This window comes from Stigmatopora nigra, chromosome 10 (assembly GCF_051989575.1).
Source record: "Stigmatopora nigra isolate UIUO_SnigA chromosome 10, RoL_Snig_1.1, whole genome shotgun sequence".
In the NCBI taxonomy this organism is placed as follows: domain Eukaryota; kingdom Metazoa; phylum Chordata; class Actinopteri; order Syngnathiformes; family Syngnathidae; genus Stigmatopora; species Stigmatopora nigra.
In genome coordinates this window covers 3,190,753-3,216,741 of record NC_135517.1, presented here as the reverse complement: position 1 = coordinate 3,216,741, position 25,989 = coordinate 3,190,753, and the positions used below count along the sequence as shown (strand labels likewise).

At 36.5% G+C, this 25,989-nt stretch overlaps 2 protein-coding genes across 10 annotated transcripts in view; one reads left to right on the top strand and one right to left on the bottom strand.

Moving 5' to 3' along the window:
- The window catches only part of r3hdm2 (R3H domain containing 2), a 38,978-nt gene extending 24,596 nt beyond the window's left edge, over positions 1-14,382 (bottom strand). For 6 of the 9 annotated variants that reach the window (XM_077726003.1, XM_077726001.1, XM_077726000.1 and 3 more), the window contains exons 1-2: positions 14,090-14,349; positions 13,674-13,750 (exon numbers count right to left, since the gene is read on the bottom strand). The gene's annotated coding sequence lies outside the window, so the exon portion shown is untranslated. The other 3 variants (XM_077725993.1, XM_077725994.1, XM_077725995.1) reach the window with 3 other exon arrangements.
- An 859-nt stretch (positions 14,383-15,241) lies between these two features.
- Positions 15,242-18,851, top strand: LOC144203685 (inhibin beta B chain). Its single transcript, XM_077727248.1, has 2 exons — positions 15,242-15,886; positions 16,580-18,851. Exons 1-2 carry the CDS (start codon positions 15,538-15,540, stop codon positions 17,347-17,349), a joined length of 1,119 nt encoding a protein of 372 aa, XP_077583374.1. The 5' UTR covers positions 15,242-15,537; the 3' UTR covers positions 17,350-18,851.
- Positions 18,852-25,989: the final 7,138 nt, after the last annotated feature.

Genomic DNA, 25,989 nt, shown 5'->3' with positions numbered 1-25,989 from the left:
CCCTTTGCATCCGTTGCACAATCTCCCTGGGAGGGGGAACGGGTGGTAAGGGGGGGCGCCTGTAGGCTGGAAGGGACGGCCCATCAGTCTAAGCGTCACATGCGCCACAAGGAAACACGACACACTTCCTCCTATTGAAGGTATCGCCGTACCGTATTTTCACGACTATAAGGCGCACTTAAAAGTCTTACATTTTCTCCAAAAATAGACGGGGCGACTTATAATCCAGTGTGCTTTATATATGGAAAAAAAATTAAGTGTCATTCATTGAGGGTGCGCCTTATAATGCAGTGCGCCTAATAATGCAGTGCGTCTTTTAATGCAGTGCGCCTTATAGTGCAGTGCGCCTTATAGTGCAGTGCGCCTTATAGTGCAGTGCGCCTTATAGTGCAGTGCGCCTTACAGTGCAGTGCGCCTTAAAGTGCAGTGCGCCTTATAGTGCAGTGCGGCTTATAGTGCAGTGCGCCTTATAGTGCAGTGCGCCTTATAGTGCAGTGCGCCTTATAGTGCAGTGTGCCTTACAGTGCAGTGCGCCTTACAGTGCAGTCCACCTCATAGTGCAGTGCACCTTATAATGCAGTGTGCCTTATAATGCAGTGCGCCTTGTAATGCAGTGCACCTTATAGAGCAGTGCGCTTTATAATGCAGTGCACCTTATAATGCAGTGCACCTTATAATGCAGTGCACCTTATAGTGCAGTGCGCCTTATAGTCGTGAAAATACGGTAACTTGTTAAATGACGACAAAGAGTCGACATACATGGTCAACGGCAGCGGAAGAAAGGGTTTCTTTTCAACAATCTACATCCTGGCAAGCAGCCCATACTTGTCCTTCCTCTTTTCGGTGTAACGAGGATACCCCTTCGTCCTTCCTGTCTCGCCCCCACCTCCACCCCAGCCATCAATACAGCTGGCTCCATCCGCCCACAAGCACAGTATTTGCTCGCCTTTGCTCCTTTTCTTCCTCTTTTAATGTGTCTTCTTAAATTGTCAGCCCTGCTGCTGACGCCATCCTCCTCCACTCACTCCTCGGCCCACTCACTCCTGTGGGACGAGCTATGACTCATTCGCTTCCTCCTTCCTTCCCGCCCTGTTCTCGTTACCTACCTACCTATCTGCAGATCCTCGCCGGTCTCCGTTTTGAACCCCGGCACTCACTAGTTAGGATCTATGTTTAGCTCGAGGTAGAGTTGCTTGGAGAGAATTGTAAGAGCATACAGTTTAAACAAAGGACTTACATTATAAAGTTTTTTTTAATGATCAGTGTCAGCCCCTGAAAACTACGATCCTAGTTTATGACTTAAGCTATTTGATTACCAAATTTTCTGCATATAGGCCGTATTTGTCACTCCAAAAATGATAACTGAATCCAGGGTACGGCTTATATGCGCATAAATTAGACTTGACATGCACGAAACTGCAAGGTGACAAAGGCTAAACCCCGAAATGCAAGACAATGCGGCCAAACGGTCATTAGAAAAGATACCCAGATAAAAAGATAAAAAATAAATTTTGACATCTATGGGAAGAAAAAACATATTTTGCAAAAAACGTGAAAAACTTACTGATGCCTGCCATTGCTAACTCAAGGCAAAAATGTGTTATTCATCAGAGTAACATATTTACTCCCAATTAAAACCATGAATATGCAGGTGAAACTTGTGAATCAGGGGGTGTCTTGTAATTGTAAAATTCAAGTATTTTAAGGCAATTTTAAGGGTACGGCTTATACAGCTAGTATACAATAAAATAATTAGACTCCAACCACCACCATGCCAACCTTTAACAAGTTTAGTATGAGTTGTTAACTCATTAACTACGCTAGGCATTTTTATTCACCAGCTAAAACGCAAACCTTCAACTGTAAGTATGAGTGAACAAAAGTCAGAAATAGACGTCAGTGGTATATTCCTTTCGATCATTTGACACATGCCCAGCTTGATGATAAAGACTGTGTTAAAATTACAGCCTTTAACTACCAGTACAAGGGGAGAGAAATGCCAACACGTTGTCCAAATTTAGATGCTAAAACAGCTGGCGATATGAGGAACCTCTTTACAAAATGGCTGACGGAGGATAGGGAAGAATGTCTGTATTGTATTGGATAAAACAAAACAATTGGCGTATAAGGGAAGGAATACATACCATCCCCTGATTTCAACCCTATAGAGAAAAACTGTCGTTAATTGGGTTACATCTATTGATCAAGTACTTTCTGTTAAATTAAACACTTTTAATATTAACTTTGATATATTTTTTGATGAAATCAACCTTTGGAAGCATCCACACAGGCCAGAAAAAGGTCTGTAGATTCCTGATCCAAAAATAAAGAATACACTTGAAATGAATGTTGATATGTGAGACTATAAGCTACATATAGAGCAGGCCAAAGAAAGAGTGTATAGGGGCTAAGAAAGAGTTTCGGTCATATAACACAAGACTAGACTTAGTCCAAGAACATTCTAATTCAATAAAAAAACTGTAAATAAAGCTCAAATCCAACACATTTTGGTCCAATATTCTCATATAATGTTTCATATACTGTGGACAGTACCATCTACCGCATAAGAGTACTGATTATCATATAGAAAAGTGGCTTTGCATCCCTTCTAAAATCTCATATGCATCAAATGCAGTTCTACTTCAGTTTTTAGTTCATTTCGAAGCATCACAACTTCTATTTTAGTCTCTCTGGGCAGCCTGTAGGAGGTGAGAAAGAAGGAGGAGCGACGACTCACGAGTGAGACAGAAAGAGAGAGGGAAAAACTTCTCAATGATGAAACAATCCATGCTGTTAAGTGATTGGACCAGCCCTCCACCAATAGGAGAACCAGATCCATGGCAACAGGCTCTGTCGCCAAGAGAAATACAGCTATATACCTCAACACCCCCATAATTTTCACTCCTTTACTTATACTCTCACGACCCCCTCGCGTACTTACCGGTTCTCTCCTTTCCCGAATTCCAAGGCCAAAAGGGTCTTGAGTTTAACACTCATTCACATTATCATGACAAGACCACTTAATGACTGTACTCTCCAGCTCAGACAAAAACAAACCAGGCATGTGCTGAATAAACAGGCTTTTGAATTTCATCAGGTTTACAGTCATTAGAATGTGATTCATTCACAAAGAGTTGTTAAAACGTTCAACTTCGTCACACGCCGACGTTCGTGTACTGCTTATAACCGAAACTAAAGCTGCATTCACATATAAAATCGCTTAAGAGCAATGTTCCCTCAAATTTTTCGTTGGTCTGGGTAGAAAGACAACCTCCCTGACCAGGCTTAGTACCATCATCATTGCTCGCTATGGGTACACCAGTATCAAACGTGCCATAAATAGGTGCATGTCAATGTTCCCTCGAATTTTTCATGTAAAACATGCTGTAAAACACAAAAAAACATAAGAGTTGGACAGAGCTACTACCACTGGCTGCCGTGTAAACTGTGCCATCGTGGGGAAGGGGGTAAAAAATATATATACCGTATTTTCACGACTATAAGGCGCACTTAAAAGTCTTAAATTTTCTCCAAAATAGACAGTGCGCCTTATAATCCAGTGTGCCTTATATATGGGAAAAAACTGAAAACCAAAAACGAAAAACCACCACTGTCGGATATTAAAAAAACACAAACGCCTGAACTGAAACAATACCGTTTAAAAATGCAGATGCCATCTTAGTTTACAACATCGTCCATCATATAGCTCCTCCCCAACTGCAAGATTTTATACAAAAAAAAAATCCAAGACATCAACAATGGCTGGCTCTAGAGGTGACTGTAAAGTAGTGAGTGCTTCATACCTGGAAGTCAATAGCAATTACCGTATTTTCACCACTATAAGGCGCACCTAAGTCTTAAATTTTCTCCAAAATAGACAGTGCGTCTTATAATACAGTGTGCCTTATAAATGGAAAAAATGTCAATCATTGAGGGTGCGCCTTATAATGCGGTGCGCCTTATAGTCGTGAAAATACGGTATATAAAAATAAATAAATAAAAAGTTTCGATTTTATTTACTACACGCCATATGATTGCTGCTGTGCAGAGAAGACGAGAGTAGTGCGCAGTGACATTAAAGAATCTGGTTACCAAGGTAATTCTCACATTGGTCCATATTTTCTGACTTACAGGCCTATGGTAAATTCAGGTAGGGGGAAATATCGGGCATTTTTGCAGTGTTTTGAATATATACAGAATGCTAATTTTGGTATTAGAATGGCCATATAATCTATTTTCAAAATGAGCATTCACACTTGGAGCTGCTGAGAAGAGCCCACTCCCTAACACAACACAGATCAATACTGGCTCAGTCAATTCCCACCATTGGCACGCACACTGTGGTGTATTCTCAAGTGTGATAGATGAACTCCTCAGGTCAACTGGGAAGAAAACGGATTGCTGTGCCCATCTTTAAACATTAAAAAACCCTTACCTTCACTCGTAGTGAAAATCTATTCTGAATAGTGCCAGAGAAAATGTACCTTTCATATAGGCCATTAATTTGAAATCAAATCAAAATGTATTCTCTTCTGTAAAGCTTATGCATGGGAAATAGGTTCTGAAAAGTCTTTTTTATTTAAGCTATTTGATCACCAAATTTTCTCGCATATAGGCCATATTTGTCACTCAAAAAAGTACTCAATCGAGGGTAAGGCTTATATGCGCATAAATTAGACTTGACATGCACAAAACTGCAAGATGACAAGGATGAAATGCCATAACAACATTTTTTTTACATCTATGAATGAAATTTCCGTTAATTAACCGTCTTAATTAACCAAAATTGTAAAATTCAACGATTTTAAGGCAATTTCAAGGGTACGGCTTATACGCGAATGCGGCTAATATGCAAGAAAACACTAAATAATCATTTGAACCTTTAAAACTGACAGTACAATGGCAGGAACTCAACCGTATTCATCCATAACTGTTGTGAATAAAATACCATGTGCTAGTAACCTTCGGCAAAAATAAATATGGCACAGTTAAGTTCATCTGGCTGAATCATGGGGACCAATAGCTTTCATGGCATGCACAAATGCATTCATTGGACAACAGCTGGCAGCCTGGCTTGCCATGCCAACAGTGATGGAGGCTTGAGAGCTTCCAGCTAGGAGGCTTTAGCCAGGAATCAGGCAATGGTCCAGACACAAAATCAAGCGAGGTTTGTTGCACAAGTGCTAAAGTTACTCTTACAACGCGACAAGGTACGCCCCCAAAATAGCCAGTGGCGAGACAGGAAAAATAGTCAGGACATAACTATCAATTTAGACAGGATTCAGACAAAATCGCCCAAAAAAAGCAGACTTAGTCATTGGAGCTTTGATTCCAGAATGATTACATTTTCTCATCTAATTTTCTGAATTGCTTTATCCTCATTAGGGTTGCAAGGAGTACCCAAAGGAAACCCACACCACATGCAAACTCCACATAGATGGACAGAACTTGGATTTGAACCCAGACCTGTGAGGCCAAAGTGCTAAACACCAACTCCACTGGGCCGCCTAATTAGATTTTTTAAGAAAAAAAACATCTTTGTGCCTTCCCACTTGATTTTTTTCTTTACTTAGCAACTATTTTAAGAACTTATTAGTCATGGATCCAAACAGTGAAGACATTTAGGCCACGTTATGACTCCAATTCAATTTATTTGTCCTTATGAAACACGTTTTTTAATGTACTGAGAATTGTTCATTACATTTTCACATCTGGCCCAATTGTACGTGAATATATATCAGATATGTATCCGTCACTTTTGCAGTCCTAACTCAATCTGTACCCTCAGTTTTGTTTGAATCTTTGACAACTGCCAATCAGGCTTATGCCCAACTAATGATGTCCAAAGAGACCGCAAACTAGGCTTAACTCATCGTTCATTTTCGACAACCTCTACTGATTGAATGGCCCTATTTTAACAGTTACTTCCAGGTGAGACGATGTAAACCTGATTTAAAGGCAATTAGAGCAGCAAGTTACTCCAGTGGTTGCCATTGATTTTAGTAACCCCTTCCCCTCAGTTCCCCCAGCTTCTTGAACATCCTCTCTTTTGTGCTCAGTGTTTTTCCCACGCACTAGCAATTAGAATTCAGGCTGCGGGAGGGCCAACTACCTGGGAAGCAGTTGTGCAAAGTTAGAAGAAAAAAACTACAAAGCCGAATATAATTTGAGTCTTTACGAAAATGTCTTATCATTGTCAATTTTAACAACATAATATAACGTCACTTTATCTCGATCAAACTGATTTCAGTGAGTATCAAAAATGACTGTATTTTCTCGCATATAAGCCGTCTCCGCGTATAAGCCGTACTCTTAAAATTACTGCAGTATTGCATGTCAAGTCTAATTTGAGCGCATATAAGCCGTAGCCTCGATTGAGTCATAAAATACGGCTTATATGCGAGAAATTACAATATACTGCATTTTTAGTGTTTTTACCTTAAAGAAAAATGTAGTGAAAAAATGTAAGTGCATTAAAACGGCTTTAATTGTTGCTATTCCACGAATATCAGTCTGTTTTGATGAAGCAGTTATTGTGTATATTAAATCTACAAGAAATATTGTCAATCATTGTCATGAAACAGCTAGAGTTACAGTCAAGAGTGGTATAAGTGTCTCGCTACATATGGATTTGCAGTGTTAATTACGGTTTAAATGGTGTAGCACTCAATTACAAAAAATTACCGTTGTCATAGAAGTGCCACCATCTGGCAAATATGGCGATCTTGATAAATGAGACGAGTGTAGCAGCTTTTAAAGTCCAATTCAAGAGCTAAAATGACCATTTAAAAAAAACCATTCACATTTTACTGAAACAACTAAAGCCAATCTAGTCTAGAGTATGTAAAAAAAATCTCAAAACTGAGATCATGTAAAAAAATAAGCATCATTTTGCAGGATTGTAACGTAGAGATTTTGGAAGCTAGGTCTTCTCAACCTGAAGCAGTCAATGAGGACGCATTGCTATTTATAGCCAGCGATTTTTTATTCAAGAGGGCTCTTCTGTTGTGCTTCTCTCGCCTCTTGCTCACCTCTCGTTTCACTGCTCCCCGCATATTTGCTCTCACGCAACCAAACGGCGGAAATACTGTTGTGCAGATGTATTTTGAAGAGCAAATTTCAGTTAAACGTCAGTTTCCCTCACACCTAAACTGTCAAACAAGCCATTGCCGTGTATCTCTGAGCTAAAATGATCATTTTGGATAAACGTCAAGGTCTCTTAACACAGGACTTCCCACATGCAGCCTTATGTAAGCGCGACTAGGTTGCCCCCCCCCCCTTCCTCGGAATGACAAGAGTTGCATCTATGCTTACTTGAGCCGTGACCACATTCACTCCACTCCCCACCACCCAAACAGGGACACGAAGGAAGGGAATTCCTCATTACCTCAGCCTTTTAAGTGACCGTAAATTACCAGGAGTCATCAAGACGGCAAATTCCAAATGAGTTAGCAATCCGATTGGTCATTTACTGCTAACTAAAAGTGTATCAGACTGATAAAATAAAGTCCCAAGGCATAATTAAATATGTTCATCCATATTACAGTACTTAAAAATGACCTTAATGTATCAAAATATCAAAAACAGAACTATAATAGGTTCATTTTAACGACAAAAACATTACCGTGTGAAGAAGACATCTCGATGAATCTCCAGCCAAGTTGAATTAGGTCGATGTTGTTGTTTTTGTCTTAAAATCTCTAAATCTATATAATTTTCGCTCTTTTTGCATCAAAACAGATGAAACAGCTGCTCTGGACCAGAATGAACTCTCGTCTGCTGCACAGCAAAGGTAATGAATTCCATTTTTTAGGTAAGGGGGCGAGTTTTTGGCAAGTTTCTACTTCACTGCAACTTGTCTAATGTTGAAAGGCGGTCTTGGTTTTTGGTGAATGGAAGTCACACGTGAAGCAGGACATAATATCCTTGCGAGATCTCTCTTTCCCACTTTCATGCCATCATGTGCATCGTTTGCTATGCTGCTTCTCTTTTGCAAAGCGTTCTCCCTTTCGCTTGGATTCCTTCCTTCTCTCTCTCACTTTCTCTCACTCTCTCTCTCTTTTTCGCTCTCCCTCACACATCTTGTTTGCTCTCTTGCCTCGCTGTGCCACAAAATAATTGCAGTGACAGCCAGGCAAAGGGCTTGCTAGCACCCCAGCTGTTTTAAAAGGCTACACGAATCAGTCACCAAGGTTACTTGGATGTGAAATACATTTTTTTTTTTTTTTTTTACAATCGTGAATTTAGCTAGTCACGACTTTTCAAACTCTAGCTGTACAAGGACTTTCGGAGTTAGCAACAAAGCCAATGTTAAGAATTGGAATTTAGATTCACTTCTTTGTTGGTAGAAATTAAGAGGAATCGTATTTTCTCGCATATAAGCCTCATCTGTGTATAAGTCGCACCCTTAAAATTGCAGTTAAATCATGGAATTATACATTTTCATAGAAAAATAAATGTTAAGTAATTTATTTTGTGTTTTATCTGCTTATCTTTTCTCTATTTTGAAATAAATGACCACATTGTTTTGAATAATGACGTTTTTCGTGTTTGCCAACTTGCAGTTTTGTGGATGTCAAGTCTAATTTGTCTAAGTTAAAAAAAAACATTATTAATGGATTAAAAGAACTGGATTAAAACCCTTGAATATTCCGTTTTTTATAGATCTAAAACTATATTTTAGTTTTTTTATATATCTTTAGATTTTACAAAATGATTTTTGAACTAAAAACACAAAAAAATGGATTAAAAATGACAATTATTGATCCAAAAGGGGGAATAATCAGGAAATTAATATACATCTATACTCTTCATTTTAATTTGATCCTAAAACAGAAAGTTGGCACTCATCATTTACTTTCCCGGGCCACACAAAATGATGCGTTGGGCCAGAATTGGCCCCCGGGCCGCCACTTTGTACTCTAAAGTTTTTTCGTTATGTCTTCATTACAGATACTTCAAAACTATCAATATATGTAAAATACAAATATCAAGAAATTAGGTAGTTGTGAGAAATTACTGATATTGGACAATAGGGGGTATAAAAAAAACCCAGTCCTGGATGATGCTTTGTAAAAACGTAATGCTGCAGCATTATCCCACTTCACAGGATTTGGTATCCACAAGCAAAAGCTGCTGAATTACAGAATTGCGGCGTAAAAGAACCTGAAGGTTGATGTGAACTTCTCTTGCAGAGTATTAAATGCTGACAGTTGATGGCAAAGTGCAACACTACAGCAATGGTTAAAAAAAAATACCAAGGGATATGAAAGAGAAGATATCGGACCAAAAAAATAATAAAAGAAAAAAAAACTCATTAGCTGGGAAAACCTTAATCCCTAAAGACGACATATTTGCATGTTTTCCCCGCAGCATCAGTGACTACGAAAGACGGAAGTCAAAAGTTCAGCATCAACGCAACTATCTGCGGAGAGCTCGGTATAAGGTAGACGTCGAGGGATGTCTGCTTTGTTGCTTGGGTTGGCTAGCGCGGAACCATCTGCGAGATGAGAACGTCGAGCACCATCTTTGATTTATTGAGGAAATATGCAACCAAGATGATTATGAAACAGTGTACACGGTTCCCAAAATAATCAAAAGAGCCAAGAACAATCGAGCACGAAACAGTCTTCCAATGACATGGAAACAATACCCTTCTGTCTTCAAACCAACTGGCCCTGATGGTTTTAAGGATTGATAAATCAATTATTGTGCATTGAATTAAGAGTGGAATTGTCAGTTGTTAACAAATTGTCCTGGAGTCGTCCAGACAATAGGAATCAATAGGAGTGCTCGGACGTTTGGTCGCAGGTCAAATGGTGAGTTCACTGTTAAAACCAGCTCTCAAAATTATATTCATGAGAGAGTTTAATATCTAAGAGAGAGAGAGTTTAATATCTAAGTACTGTTTAAAACCCAAGTACTGTTTAAAATCCAAGTACTGTTTAAAATCCAAGTACTGTTTAAAATCCAAGTACTGTTTAAAATCCAAGTACTGTTTAAAATCCAAGTACTGTTTAAAATCCAAGTACTGTTTAAAATCCAAGTACTGTTTAATATCCAAGTACTGTTTAATATCCAAGTACTGTTTAATATCCAAGTACTGTTTAATATCCAAGTACTGTTTAATATCCAAGTACTGTTTAATATTCAAGTACTGTTTAATATCCAAGTACTGTTTGATATCCAAGTGCTGTTTAATATCTAAGTACTGTTTAATATCCAAGTACTGTTTAATATCTAAGTACTGTTTAATATCCAAGTACTGTTTAATATCAAAGTACTGTTGAAAACAGTTGATATTTAGATATTAAACTCATGAATATAACTTTGAGAGCTGGTTTCAACAGTACTTAGATATTAAACTCTCTCTCTTAGATATCAAACTGTCTCTCATGAATACAATTTTGAGAGCTGGTTTCAACAGTACTTAGATATTAAACTCTCTCATTATATAGGAAACTCTCTCTCACGAACATAATTTTGAGAGCTGGTTTTAACAGTAAACTCTGTCACCATTTGACCGGCGACCAAACGTCCAGTCACAGAGGGATGCCATATGAGCAAGGAAAAAAAACAGAAGTTGGTGCTAATGCGGTCCAATGGTTTGTCTGAGTGAGCCAAGCCACATCTTTGCTATAACCTAGCATGCGTGCTCTTGATGTCTTTCGTGGGATGGCGAAAGAAATAGGTGCAAGGCTTAGTAAGGAGGATGGATAAAGAGGGTAGGTACTAAGCGGGGGATCAGTGGCCAAAGATACTGGAGATAAACAGTTCAGTACTGCTAACGCTATCAGCACACAGGCAATGAAAGTCATGATTGTCCAAGAGAATTAGCTTCAAGAAATAGCATTTCTGTAGCTCTCAGTTAAGAATGTCAACATTTATCAACCACTTGGACAACTGTGGTTTAAGAAATTTATCCAGATTTAGCCAAAGCAATTCCCAGATCATAACTTTTTTTCATAATAAGTATCATGTTATTTTCTCCATAACAAGGGACAAAATAAGCTACTATTTACCTTTTGTTACAGAATCAGAAAAACAAGCATTACAGAAATAAATTGAAACTTATGAGACTAGAATTTCCTGAGATTTTTAAGCAAGTATAAATCTGGGGCAATGTTCTTCTGATGATTTGTTCACGTGCTTACTTGGATAGAAAACGTGCTGAGAAAAATGCAATGCTCTTTAATTGGAAGTTTTTTCTTTAGTTTAATGACTTTTGTACAAATTCAGGTTACGTTGCCACCTTATAAATCCAAGTCCATCGTGAACGTGTCAAAAAACTGTCAATATCAACTCATTATGCTCATTTCAAGAGGTTCTACTGTCATGCAATTGCACCATTACCCTCCTATCTTTGCAAAAAACGCCAACAAAAGCAACCAGGCGAAGATATAAAACCCTCCACCTGATCAATAATTGACTTCAAAGCAAACTATGGCAGACACAAGTGAAAACATTGCTTTTGGGGGGGGGGGTGAGTGTAGGGGTGAAAACAAACGGAGATAAAAGATGAGAAGGAAAGAGTAAAGATGGAGACAGTATGAGGAGAAGAGAAGGATGGGAGAAGCAGTAGCAGCAGCAGCAACACCACCACGCATGGTGCTCTGCTGGCAGAGATCTATAAATAGCTCTTCAAATCTCACTCGAAAAAGCCACTCTTCTTCTTCTTCCATTGCTGCTGCAAAGAAGACATTTAAAGACTAGCAGATATGGATAGCGTGTTGCCGAATAAAGCCCAGAAATGCATTTTTAGGGGGATTACAGTTGCTTTTTTTCTCACTGACATCACCCCTATGAAAAAGATGTTTTTATGTCTGCCATCTCAGCCAGTATAAATATTTTAGGTATTTTTAAAGTAATTCAGCAAAGATAAGCACACAGGACATATTGCGGTGTATAGCGACATAAAAATCATCTGGTGCATTTCTGGGGAAGGTTATAATCCCATATTTTTTGACAGAATAGGTAGAAAAACTGGTGTCTGTTTTCCATCAGAGAATCAGATAAAAAATGATTGTTCTTAAGTGGTTGACCATCAGACAGTATGTGGCAAAGTGCTTTTTACACATTTATTTTTTCACTTTCAATAAAGATATTAAAAGTGCAACAATTGCTGTGTTTATCCTTAACCACCTGTAGGATTACCGTATTTACAGGACTATAAGGCGCACTTAAAAGTCTGAAATTTTCTCCAAAATTGACAGTGCGCCTTATAATGCGGTGCGCCTTATAGTCGTGAAAATACGGTACAATCCATGTTAACTAGTGATGGTAGTCAGGTTTACTGTACAGTAATTGATGTTCTATAAAGCAGTTTTTCCATTGGTAGAATACACGATGGTACTTTCATTTTTAACATAATTTAATGCATGCCAAAAAAATCTCTAAACACCTCAACACTGTTGACCCAAAGAACAGATGCTATAAAGTCTGTAGGTGCTGATTTTTATTTATTTTTATTTTGTTTATCTAATTTCTACCTCTTTTGTGTCTATCAGTATTTTTGTACTGTACATATCTAGCTTAACTGACGTCATGCCCATTACACAATGGCGAGGGTTCTTAAGAAATCTGCAATTTGCATACTTCAATACTTTGGGCAACCATATTTTACATTAAGGTAATTTCCACTAGGTGTTGTCTATTGCTTTAAGAAAAACAGTCTACCAAAATGTCTGACCTGAAACTGGAACAGTCACTTCACCAATTCACTAAAAACGTACAAATTTGAATGATGGATTCCAGAGAAAGAGTGATTATCATAGGTAGAGGAATCTAGTCCAAAAAAAATGCATTGATGTGAAATAAGTGGAACATTAAGAGTATGTCTAAACTACAGTATCTCTTGCAACCAGCTGTAGGCCTTTCTTTGTTGATACTACATAGCTGTTGAGGCTATCTAAAGCTGTTTTGCCATAACATCTAAATATATATAGTTAAGATTCGCATTTTGAAAAAAAACTACAACCCCCAAGCATAATAACAATTAGTTATTACTATTAAAACAACTTTAAAACTTTTCACATTTCAAGTAGGAGGGAAAGATTAAAAACATTAATATATATTCCTCGGATGGACCGCTACCAGATGGTTCTCGGACCACTACCGATCCACGGACCGGTGGTTGGGGACCACTGTTCTAAGTTATTTCTTTTCTTTTAATAACTGTTGATTCATTGATATAAGAAAATCACAAAATTAATATGACACAAACTATTTTCATCCATCGTATATGGACTGTATTCTCAGGACTATAAGGCGCACCGCATTTTAAGGCGCAACCTCAATGAATTACATTTAAAAAATTCCATATATAAAACACACTGGATTATAAGTCGCCCTGTCTATTTTGGAGAAAATGTAAGACTTTTAGGTGCGCCTTATAGTCCAGAAAATACGGTAGTTTAAGTTGGTTTGCTTTCAGTTGGTATCATCTCCTGCACTATTGAATTCTCTATGGTTGCCACACGGGTATAAATAACATGGTGTTGTCACAGGCAAGCAGGCGTTCAGCTCCTCGAAGTAGCACCACCTCATTCGATTCTCATTCAATCCACTCGAACGGCCATTTCTTTCAACATCACCAGACATGGTATTCAAATACAACTTTAAAACATGACTCTTAAATCCACCAACATTTCATACATTTAAATGATTCGGCTTACCTTTCTAGTTGAAGACGAGGGTAAAAAAAAGGTGGATCTCTGTTGAAAAAATCCTCTTTCTCGCTCTCAAGTTGACTCTGAAAACAGATGATCCGTGTGGTTAGAACCAAAGATCGGTGAAGATATTAGCCACACAAGCCCTTAAGCTAACAATAGCTAGCACACACCGTATCAGCTCGCCTCCTTCGCTTCCTCCCCCGGCGCATATAATTAGCCAAACACACTCACACATACATATACAGCGCTAGGCTAATGCTAGCAAGCTAGCTAGCCTTTTCTCTACATCAAGCTAACAAATCTCATCTGAATTAGCAACGGAGGCCATAATACGCATTTTAGGAAGATGGCTTTTTAAGCTGCGGTATGAAAAATAGTTAGCTATATGTCGTTAGCATTACTGTCCTAATGTGACTCACCGGAGGCTAATGTTAGCCTGTGGATAGCGGTGGTGGTGCTGGTTCACCGGACTGTCAAAATAGCAGCGCGTGAGCCAGCCTCGCCGCGTTGATTCACGAGCAAGACATTCGGATCCGCCGACAATAAGATGCCTAATCGACAGCGGGTCAAGATGAATGGAAAATTAAAGAAAAAAAGAAATGAAACTCAATTTCCCACCCGCTGCCTCCGATCTGGCTTGTGAGTGTGTGTACACTGTAGCGGCGTCACTTTTTTTTTCGCTCACCCCTCCTCTCATCGATAGTTCCCGTCCATTGAGTCCTCCTGTTCGGTAGAGGGCGCTAATATTAAAAAAATAACGTCTACTAATCTGGTGACGAATTTACACTTTATTTTGACCTCATTTCAAGTCAAAATGGATGGGAAATCTAAATTAAAATGTAAAACAAGAGTATTAATATCTAAAGTGTCAAGTTTCCATCTACTCTTGCATATAGCAGTAAGAAATTAGTTTAAATTCATTTTTAATAAAGGTTCCCAACAAACCTCTGCTCCAGACAGTTAAAGTCCAAGACAAAATCTTCATCGAGGCCATTCCAGCAGAAAGACTGGTTAAGAGCCCTAACCCTAACCCTCTAACCCTGAAAGCAAACAAAATAATAGAAATTTTATGACAATTTGAAACGGAAACTTTTCCTGCTTAAAAAGAAAACGTTGTAGTTGCGTTTCTTCGCCACAGGTTGGCAGTCATGCGCTTCTTAATCGTGCCGTAAAACCAACCTACATTTGTATTGGTATAAATATTTAAAACTACGTACCGTACTAACTTAACCAAATATGTTTTACGAAGAAAATGCACACTATAGTCTTATGAATGATCTTAACTTGCTTTTTTATTGTTTGCAATGAATATAAAAGCACGTATGAGAACGAGAATATATGAAAACAATGAGTATTTATTCTTAGAGATGTAATAACTGATTCTAAATAAGCGTTAATTGAATAATTTAGGATTCTATCGGCTAAATGTGCAGGAAAGTAGTAAACACAGTATTTTAAATGATATTGAACTGTTGCGATGGAAGTTTAATGATAGATGACGTATACACTTGACGTTGTGGTGGATCGTGTTGGAAGTAGGTGAAAGGTCACCTCTCAGTTCAACTTTGGTCCAGTGAGATGATGGCACGATTTCTGTGCATTTATAAATGACGCACCGTTCTAGCGCTATTTACCTTTCCCGGATCTCGAGTGTTTTGCGTCTGCAGATGCGCCAAGTTCCTCACACGGCGCCCCCGGTGCGCTCATTGGTGCGTCCTCCAACGTGTCACCACTTTTGGTGGATTACAGCAGATATCTTAACCAGCAGGACACCAAGACATCACTTGACTCTCCAGCTGCAGACCAGGACTTCAATTTGAACAGTTTTTTGTGTCTTCTGGGTACAGTTTTATGATCTGATAGTCCAATGGCGTTGATGTTCTCTTGGTGCAAGTTTTTCTTCTGGGCTATTTGGTTCTGGGAGGGTCTTTTTGGGGTATTTGGTAGTCCATCAGGTTGTGCGAACTGTGGACTCCGGTCCTTGGGAAGGGAAGCTGAGGAGAGGATGATGGTGGAGATGGCTAAACAGCAGATTTTGGACAAATTGCAACTGAAGGAGAGACCCAAGATCTCTCAGGTGGTTCCTCGGGTGGCTTTGATGACTGCGTTGAGAAAACTTCATGCAGGGACAGTTAGGCAAGATGGAACTCTGGAATTAGACAACAATGTGCCATCCAAAGACCAGGGATATGAGATAGTCAGCTTCGCTGATATAAGTAAGTTTGCTTCATAGGATTTGATGTACTTTTAATACGTTTTTTTCCAAATATGTGTTACCTATTCAAATTTATGTTAGTTCAAGGGTTGGTTCGTCAACTTGATTTCACGTGGACCATTTTTAAGATAATATTTAGATTTTTTTTATATAAATGGATTAAAAGAACTGGATTAAAAGCCCTGGATATTCAGTTTTTTTATAGATCTAAATCAATGTTTATTTTAGCTTTTTTAAATATATTTTTGGATTTTACAAAATGATTTTTGAACTAAAAACTGAAAAATAGATTAAAAAATGACAATTATTGATCTAAAAATGGGAAAATCAAAAAAATTAATATACATCTATAATCTTCATTTGAATTTGATCCTAAAACAGAAAATCGGCACTTGTGATTTACTTTTTCGGGCCGCACAAAATGATGCGACGGACCAGATTTAGCCCGCGGGCCGCCACTTTGACACCAGTAAAGTATGGACTTATAATTAAATAACAAAACCAAACCAGGCATGGAAAGACATAAACAAGGAACATAGCATAACACAAACAAAGCAGACTATCCTAACAAACACTATCAAACACACGGGTTTAAATAGACAGACAAGGATTGATTACAAAATCTGATCAAGGGGAACGATAGGCAAAACTTGGATATCACATAAATCTAAACTCCTCATTTGTTTCCCTACAGCTGAAAGTACACACCGAAACGAAGCAAACCTCAGCCTTACCTTCCAATTCCTCCAAGAACACGGACGTAGTATCCAAGTACTACGTTCCTCCCTGTGGATCTACGCTCGTTCTTCCAAATCGCCGTCCCCAGTCCCGGCTCAGGTCTTCCTCACCATGGACGACGACGATTCCAACCGTACCCTAATAATAGAAAAAACCTTAAATCTCCAAGAAAGCAACTGGCATACCTTCCCCATTAGCCACACCCTACAAACCTTCATGGACGGCAACCATAAGCAACTTCACTTAGAAATACGTTGTGAATACAACGGGAAAAATCTTTGCTCCCCGGAAGACGCTGCATCCGACACCCCGTTTCGGCCATTCATGGTCGCCCAGGTGCGTCTCCGTGACGACCACACCCGACACCAGGTGAAGAAACGCTCATTAACATGCGGTGATGATGTCACCGTCTGCTGTAAGAAAGACTTTTACATTAAATTCAAGGACATTCAATGGCAAGATTGGATCATTGCGCCAGAGGGTTACCATATGAATTACTGCGTGGGGCAATGTCCGCATCATTTGGCCGGGGCGCCGGGTATCGCTTCGTCTTTCCACGCCACCGTCTTAAGCCAGTTGAAGGTGAATGGGCTCAATACGGCTGTGTCTTCGTGTTGTGTCCCTACGGAGCGCCAACCTCTGTCTATGGTGTATTTCAACTCGCAACATAGTATCATCAAAACTGATGTGCCTGATATGATTGTAGAATCCTGCGGGTGTACTTAAAAGTTTGGACACCCCTGAAGTAGTTTGGTGTTTAATATGTGAAGGGCAAGATGCTTCGTTTTCTGTGGTAAAAGAAGGAGAAGGTTTTTTTTTTTACCAGCGAGGAGATGGTGGATTACAGTACGGGTGTCAAACATAAAGGTCGCGGGCAAGATTTGGGCCGGTGGATTGTTTTGTGAGGGACGTGGAAGTAAATTATATGTGCATTGATGTCGCACTTTATTTTATTTTTTTTTTAACTGAAATCATATTTAAAATATTAGCTTTCGTCCTGGATGAAGGCTCAGTCAAAAATATGATTTTATTTATTTTTGAAAATATAATACATTTTGATTTTAAAAGAATATTTGCATTATTTTGTGAGGGACGTGGATGTAAATTAAACTTTATTTAATTTTTTTAACTAAAGTCATATTTAAAATATTAGTTCTGGTCCTCCATGAAAACTTAGTAAAAATGTGATTTTATTTATTGTTAAAAAATATATTTTTTTAATTTCAAAGAATAATTGTGCAGTTTTCATTTTTTTTTTAATTGAAAAGAAATACGGGAATATTTATTGTTTTTTTGCCACTTTTTTATCAAAAATGTAAACACATTAAAAATATATGGACTGTATTCTTAAAAAAAGAGAGTATTTTGTGTTTCCCTGCTTTTTATTTCATTAAAAAATGATGATTAAGAAGTTCCAAAAAAAGATTTACATCAAAAATCTAATTTGTCTATTTTTCTTTAAAAAACTAATATTTGTACAGTAAAAAAAACTATAACAGAACCCTTTTAGTGTTTAAAATACATTGAATCCATTGACTAAAATGTCAATAGTACACAATGTCTTAAAGCTGAACACAACAATTCAATAATTGGGACCTAATTTGTCCGACTTCATTAAAACATTATTAAGCAAATTTGGATCTCCCCAAATTTGCTTAGTCAGCATTCCTCCATAATGTTGACCCAAACTGCCTTTTTAATTTAGACGGCAAGAACAGTATGTGAACTTGGGGTCATAATTTAGCAAACATTGGGACACTATTGCCTCAGTTTTTGGGTAATGTGAAGGTCTGCACGTTGGGTTTCTGGCTGGGGTGGGTCAAATGGACATGTGCTGCCCCCATACTACAATCGTCAAAGTCCAAAGTTTACTGGTGTGATGTATAATTAGAAGCTTTCCAAAAAAAATAAAGCCTGTTAATCATTCCACCAAAGTGGACTTGACATCATCCATCCTAATGTATATAATGGAAATGATAATATCTATAAAATAGTCTGTATTCATATCCCAGTATGCTTTTTTATCGGAATATTTTGTATACTTTGATATTTTACAGCACTTGGATTGAGATTTTATTGTTCAATGCAGAAATGTATTGTAAATTATACTTAGTAAAGTACTATTATTGCCATTATATGCACTTTAAAACCCAAGGAAATTGTGCACAAAAATATGTATCAAAATAACTGAGTATTTTCTCAGGTTTTATTTAATTTTTTTTGTTTAAAATGAGTGACTTTTGTCCTCAAGGGTGAATTTACTGTAATATCATGACTGTACGTATGTTTTTATTTTTTATGTGTAAATATTGTATTTAATTGAATGATTCATTGTAAAAAAAATTAATTATCTATTTTGGCATAAAATAAATAAATGAATGAATCTGTGGTGAGTTATTAAAATATTGCACTAATATTTAGGAACATTAATCCATCTCAACCACTATTTCTATAAACAAAATATAAATACATTTTTAAAAAAAAGTTATATCTATAAAATGATGTTAAAATTCTATTAAAATAATATTACAAAAGTCCTCAATAAAAGATGGAGAGTAAAAAATATGATGTAATATTTACTATTTTTTGAGTCATTTTATTAAACAAAATTTTTGAAGTTTTCAATGTAAGGACTAATGATTTAAAATGTATTTTTCTTGTATATTATTGCCAAAATACTTAAAACTACATCTAAAAAAAATCTAATTAAAAACAAAATACTAAAAATATATCAAATACTCCAGTTTTTCCAATTATATTACTAAGAATGGAGCAATAATGGAAAAAAAAGCACATCTTGATTCTAATTAAAACAAACTATGTATAAAAAAATACCTAATAATAATCCTCATGTATCCATTTCATGTAAATAAGTCAACAAATAAATCCCACCCCCGATTGCCATTTTCTATCCATGTACATCCATAAAAAAAAAATCAATATTATCTGTCAAGCTAGCTGTCACCTCAAGTCCTCGGTCTCTAAGGCAAAGGTTATGTTTACTCCCCCAAACATTAAAGTGGCTTTATCGTCGTCTGTGTTTGGCATGTCAACAGTTGTCACATTCCCTTGGCATGCGCACATTCTTATTTTAAAAGGGTGAATGATCAGATGAAGATATATTACAACATCCGTGACATCCCTCAGGTCAAAAAGCCGAATTTCCATCTGAACAGAAGTGGTGAGCACATGTGAATCACAACATAAAGGTTCTAAGCTTGAATCCCAAACCACTAATGCCTGTGTTGCTTTTACTCTGGCGTTTTTATACATCTTTAGATTTTACAAAATGATTTTTGAACTAAAAACACAGAAAAACTGGATTAAAAAATGACAATTATTGATTTAAAAGGGGGAAAATCAGGAAATTTAATATACATCTATACTCTTCATTTTAATTTGATCCTAAAAGAAAAATTCAGCACTCATGATTTACTTTCTCGGGCCCGACAAAATGATGTGGCGGGCCAGATTTAGCCCCCGGGCCGCCACTTTGAGACCAGGTGCAAAGCTCAAGTCGGTTCCAGCTGCCTTTTGTCTGGTTTAAATGTTCCAAATATTTATTTCCCACAAAAAAGCCACTTGCCAAAGACCGGTTAGCCAATAGAATTGGTATCAGGCTATCCAAATGGACTCTAAACAACGTCTAAAGGTGGTATTTGTTTAATTCGTGCAAAACAAAAGTTGAACGCTGTATGTACATAATAATGAAAAAGTAGCATTATTTTACCAGACTATTTTGAATTCCTCCAAAATAAAAATATCTGTTTAATATCTGTATTTAAGACATCTGCTATTCAAGTATAAAAGGTATTTTATCAAAAATAGAAAAATCACAATCTCATGAAACTGCTTGATAAGATAAATATCTTTAAAGAAAACATATTTAAGTCATTGCCTGTTTTTTAAAGTCATAATTTTGTATTATTCGATGAAATGAAAAGTTAAGTAATAGAAATAAACAATACTTGACTCGTTAATAGTTGATATTATCGTAAAATAAGTCGCTAAGCTAGCTAGTTGAACACGCTAAATAGCCATAAGTGGTTGTCCTTAATTTCTTGGGGCTACAGCACCCCCGACGACCCTTTTTTTTTATATAAACGGGTCAGAAAATGAACGAAAGATACCCAGTAGTCATTTTGATTGGCATTGGCGCCAGCATTAGAAAGTAGTTAAGCCACGAAATTGGTCAAAACGGAAAAACCTACTGACTCACTGATACACTGACACACTGACCTACTGTTAGCCAATGAAAGGCTAATCTTTCACTCCACACAATCCTACAAAATCTCCTTTCGGGAGAGTTAATAAGGTGTGACCTTGGCCTCGTCCACTTGCAGCGTCATGGCAGCCTAACCTGGGAAGACACCATGCTTAAGCGACCAGTCATCAGTGAACGTCGCTTACATCATGCAAGATCAGTGGATTAGTGCAAGGTTGAACTATCAAAATAAGTGAAAAACTACACACTTTTCCACTTTTGTTTTTTGTATTTTCATGACTATAAGGCGCACTTAAGTCTTAAATTTTCTCCAAAATAGACAGTGCGCCTTATAATACAGTGCGCCTTATAATACATTGTGCCTTATAATACAGCGCGCCTTATAATACAGTGCACCTTATAATACAGTGCATCTTATAATACAGTGCGCCTTATAATACAGTGCGCCTTATAATAAAGTGTGCCTTATAATACAGTGCGCTTTATAATACAGTGCGCCTTATAATACAGTGTGCCTTATAATACAATGCGCCTTATAATACAGTGTGCCTTATAATACAGTGCGCCTTATAATGCAGTGCGCCTTATAATGCAGTGCGCCTTATAATGCAGTGCGCCTTATAATGCAGTGCGCCTTATAATGCAGTGCGCCATATAATACAGTGCGCCTTATAATACAGTGTCCCTTATAATACAGTGCACCTTAAAATACAGTGCGTCTTATAATACAGTGCGCCTTATAATACAGTGCGCCTTATAAAACAGTGCGCCTTATGATACAGTGCACCTTAAAATACAGTGCGCCTTATAATACAGTGCACCTTATAATACAGTGCGCCTTATAATACAGTGCGCCTTATAATACAGTGCGCCTTATAATACAGTGCGCCTTATAATACAGTGCACCTTATAATACAGTGCGCCTTATAATGCGGTGCGCCTTATAGTCGTGAAAATATGGTACAAAAAATGATATGAAATAGATCCGATTTATTTATTTTTCTCATTTCTGATTCAAGTTTCTTATCTTACAAGATACTATTATATTTTTAGCAATTCTAACAAATGAAATGAAGTAGAATAGATTTTTCAAATGTTTTTAACTCCTGACTTATTAAAGTGTTAAGTTTAACATACACACACACACACACACATACACACTATGTCTAATGGACATGATATAATACAAAATGGGACCAATGTATGTTGATGCTCTGATGGAGGAAGCACTTGAAATAACTTAAATCCGCAACATGATCCCATTAGGACAGACCCAATTACCTGTTATAGCTTGACATTACATCACAACTTCACTAGATCCTCAGTGGATTGCCGATTGGACGCTGGATGCCGAGTACTGGACGCTGGACAGCTTCCCAGGACTTCTTGTAATAATAGGTCAGAAGTTCCTTTGCATCCCTGCAATAGAAGACATTTTATTTCAATTGATGCAATTCAATAAAACTTGGTTTGTCATAAAAGTGTCATTATTTCAAAAATCTTTATATAATTTCAACTTGATGTCCGAATTCCAAAATATTCCAAAACTCATGTTAATAGGACTTACAAAATTCGAGATTTGACCAAAAACTTCACTTTTTCCCCAATTAATATTAAATTTCGACCCAAAAAAGAAAAAAATCAATACTATTAGTCTCCCATTAGTTAGATCCACCACCAAATATCAATTTGTACAAAAAATGCTATGTATAGCACTCCTATTTATAAACAAATCATCCCAACAATATAACCAAAAACTCAAGTTACCAACAACACAAAATTATCTCCAGAATATTTATACATCCAAAAAAATCAGGGTTTTTTGTTGTTGCTCTTTTATCACCATCTACTTTGTCAATAGCGCATATCGAGGTCACAAAGGCCACTTGGTCACATTTACTACCAAGTGGAATCCAATTAAATTAATGCCTGCTTACTTACTGTGATCACTCCAAACCCAAATGTCCTGACCTGAGATCAGCCGAGAGAGCTTTGTTGCTCCACTCCTTCTCAGGGATCTCCTACAACTTCTCAAAGTCCATCAAAACCAAAAACTACTGCCTAAATAATATTCATAAAATTCCCATTCACCTAATGTTAAAATCTACTATTTAATATCTAAGTACTGATTATTATCTAAGTACAGTTTAATATCTAAGTACTTTTTAATATCTAAGTACAGTTTAATATCTAAGTACTGTTTAATATCTTAAGTACTGTTTGTTATCTAAGTACTGTTTAATATATGAGTACTGTTTAATATTTAAGTACTGTTTAATATCCAAGTACTGTTTAAATATCTAAGTACTGTTTAATATCTAAGTGCTGTTTAAAATCTAAGTACTGTTTAATATCTTAGTAATGTTTAATATGTAAGTACTGTTTAATATCTAAGTACCGTTTAAAATCTAAGTACTGTTTAATATCTTAGTAATGTTTAATATGTAAGTACTGTTTAATATCCAAGTACTGTTTAATATCCAAGTACTGCTTAATATCCAAGTACTGTTTAATATCCAAGTACTGTTTAATATCCAAGTACTGTTTAATATCCAAGTACTGCTAAATATCCAAGTACTGTTTAATATCCAAGTACTGTTTAATATCCAAGTACTGTTTAATATCCAAGTACTGTTTAATATCCAAGTACTGTTTAATATCAATGCACTGTTTAATATCTAAGTACTATTTAATGTCTAAGTACTGTTTAATACCTTTTTAACAGTCATACTCTAAATATTGACCTCTATTTATGTCCAGTCCATTGAAACTGGAAAAGACTGGCTAGCAAAAGTGTAAAATGCCACAACAATGTCCAGGATGAGGGAATTAATGTCATGCACGCTCTGTACTTTTCCACCACCCTCAGCATCAAGTCTTACGGCACAAGATCCTGCTCGGGACCTAATTCTGTCAAGGAAGAGTAAACACCCTAAGCAGGTTATTGCACACCGGTTGGCCTCACTTTTTAACTCTCGTTGCTGTTTTCATCACTCAGTGACTTTTTTTCTGCTACAAATTGGTTCATCCATTTGAAAAAAATGACATGTCATCTTTCTTTAAAAAATGAATGGAAGATAGAAATAAGGTCATGTTTAAAAATAATAATAATTTAAAAAAAATCTGATTATACATAATCATATTCTATAATATTAAAAATGCACTATAGTAACTGTTTAAATCACAGGTGTCAAAGTGGCGGCCCGCGGGCCAAATCTGGCCCGCCGCATCATTTTGTTTGGCCCGGGAAAGTAAATCATGAGTGTTTGAATTTCGGTTTTAGGATCAAATTATAATGAAGAGTATAAATGTATTTTAATATTTCTTAATATACAGGCAACATGTTTGACTTTACAGTCAGTCGTATAGTTGTGGTTAAGAGATGCTGCCCTCTAGTGGTAGTATGGAAATAACACGTGTTTTAGCTGATATGTATTTTTAGTGCAGTATGTCCCTCATGTCTCCATTTTTTTGTATAATTATTTAAGTCTCTAAAATGTTACTTTTTGTGTGTGATATGTTAAAAAAAATTCATATCGGCAGTAAATCAAAATATGTATTTTTTCGCCTCAAAATGAATAATTATTTCACACCACGTCACTATATAACTCACTGAATTACCCTTTCTAGTTAAAAAAAATAAATAAATAAAAGAGAAAAGAAACATTTTACAAACTTTTAGGTTTGTAGAGTTTTTTGTATGCACTTACTAGACATAACCACTAGGTGGAATACACTGCCAACTACTACATAAAGACCCTATGAAAACCACTTGAATTATTAAGAATGTACTTTGATATAGAAAGGAGACATATCCATTTTCAAAATATTATTATAGTGAGTGCAAAGCATCAAAATTCCAAATAATAATTATTATTATTATAATCGAACCTATTTTTTTTGTTGTTGCATGAGTTAAAATAGCCAGGTTGACTTTTTATAGATACTTGGATATAATAAATAGTTAATTTGACTAAGGATGCCATCAAATTTAAAACGATTGGAATTGAAGTTAAAGCTCAACAACATCAAAATATATGTAAAAAATACTATATTAAAAAATATATACATACGGTACTGGTTAATTTTGAGCCACACTCACATCGGCATATGACACAAAATAATATATTATATTTTTTATGTTTATCAAATACACACTTAAATACGGAGAGCAGTTTTTTTCATCTAATATAACATTAGCATTAAATATGACAATATATAAACACCGATAAAAATGCACAAACTCTGTAGCACTGCAAAAAATAATAGCAAATTAAAATAATAAAAATATAATGTAATACAATCGGCGTCCACTTAAGCAAATTTTGCAAATATATTTTCCATTTAGTATTAAAACGTCTTCTAAATGATGATTTCCAACCTAAAACATGACTTTTCTGGCCTTCTATGATGCATAATTAATAAATTATAATCCATCACAAGACATTTTTTTACACTAAAAAATGTTCATTCTACCAAAAACGTATTTTTACATACTAAAAACTAAATATTAGATGTTCTAATGATATAATATCAATAAAACTATGCATGCATTAACTTGTGTTTGATTCCTACCTGCAGATTTGTGTCTTCTATGGACAAGTGTCCTCAAGCGTTGCACCCCTGGCGGACCAAAAAGAAGGAGTGAGAGTGTGGCCTTATATATAGAGACACTTGTCACTCCATCGGATGAAGAAAACGTGTGCAAGTGACCATCTGGAATGGAAAAGAAAAGAAAGAAAATCCCCTCTAAAAGATTCTCTTGGATTTTGCTGCTGATGGGAAAGGTGAGCAGGTGTCGTGCTACTTAGCCACAGATGCCTTCTGGCCACTCTGAGAATCTGATTGGACGAGATTTAGCCTCTTTACATAGTCAATTTGTCCTGTAATATAAGAAAGGTTAAAAGGAATTGCAGAGTTTGGAGTATATTTGTGTTGTTGGGTGAAATTGAAAGTGTTTTTGTGGGTTTTTGGGGGGTAAAATATCTTCTGTAATGATTTTTTTGTAAATTTGAAGCCCTATGTGATGGAGAATGTATATTTATTAACAGGGATGTGGTTATCTGTATTAATATGTGCTTATTAAATAAGTTAAAGTCAAATTCAGACAATGTAAAGTATTAAATTTTAGAGGAAATTAA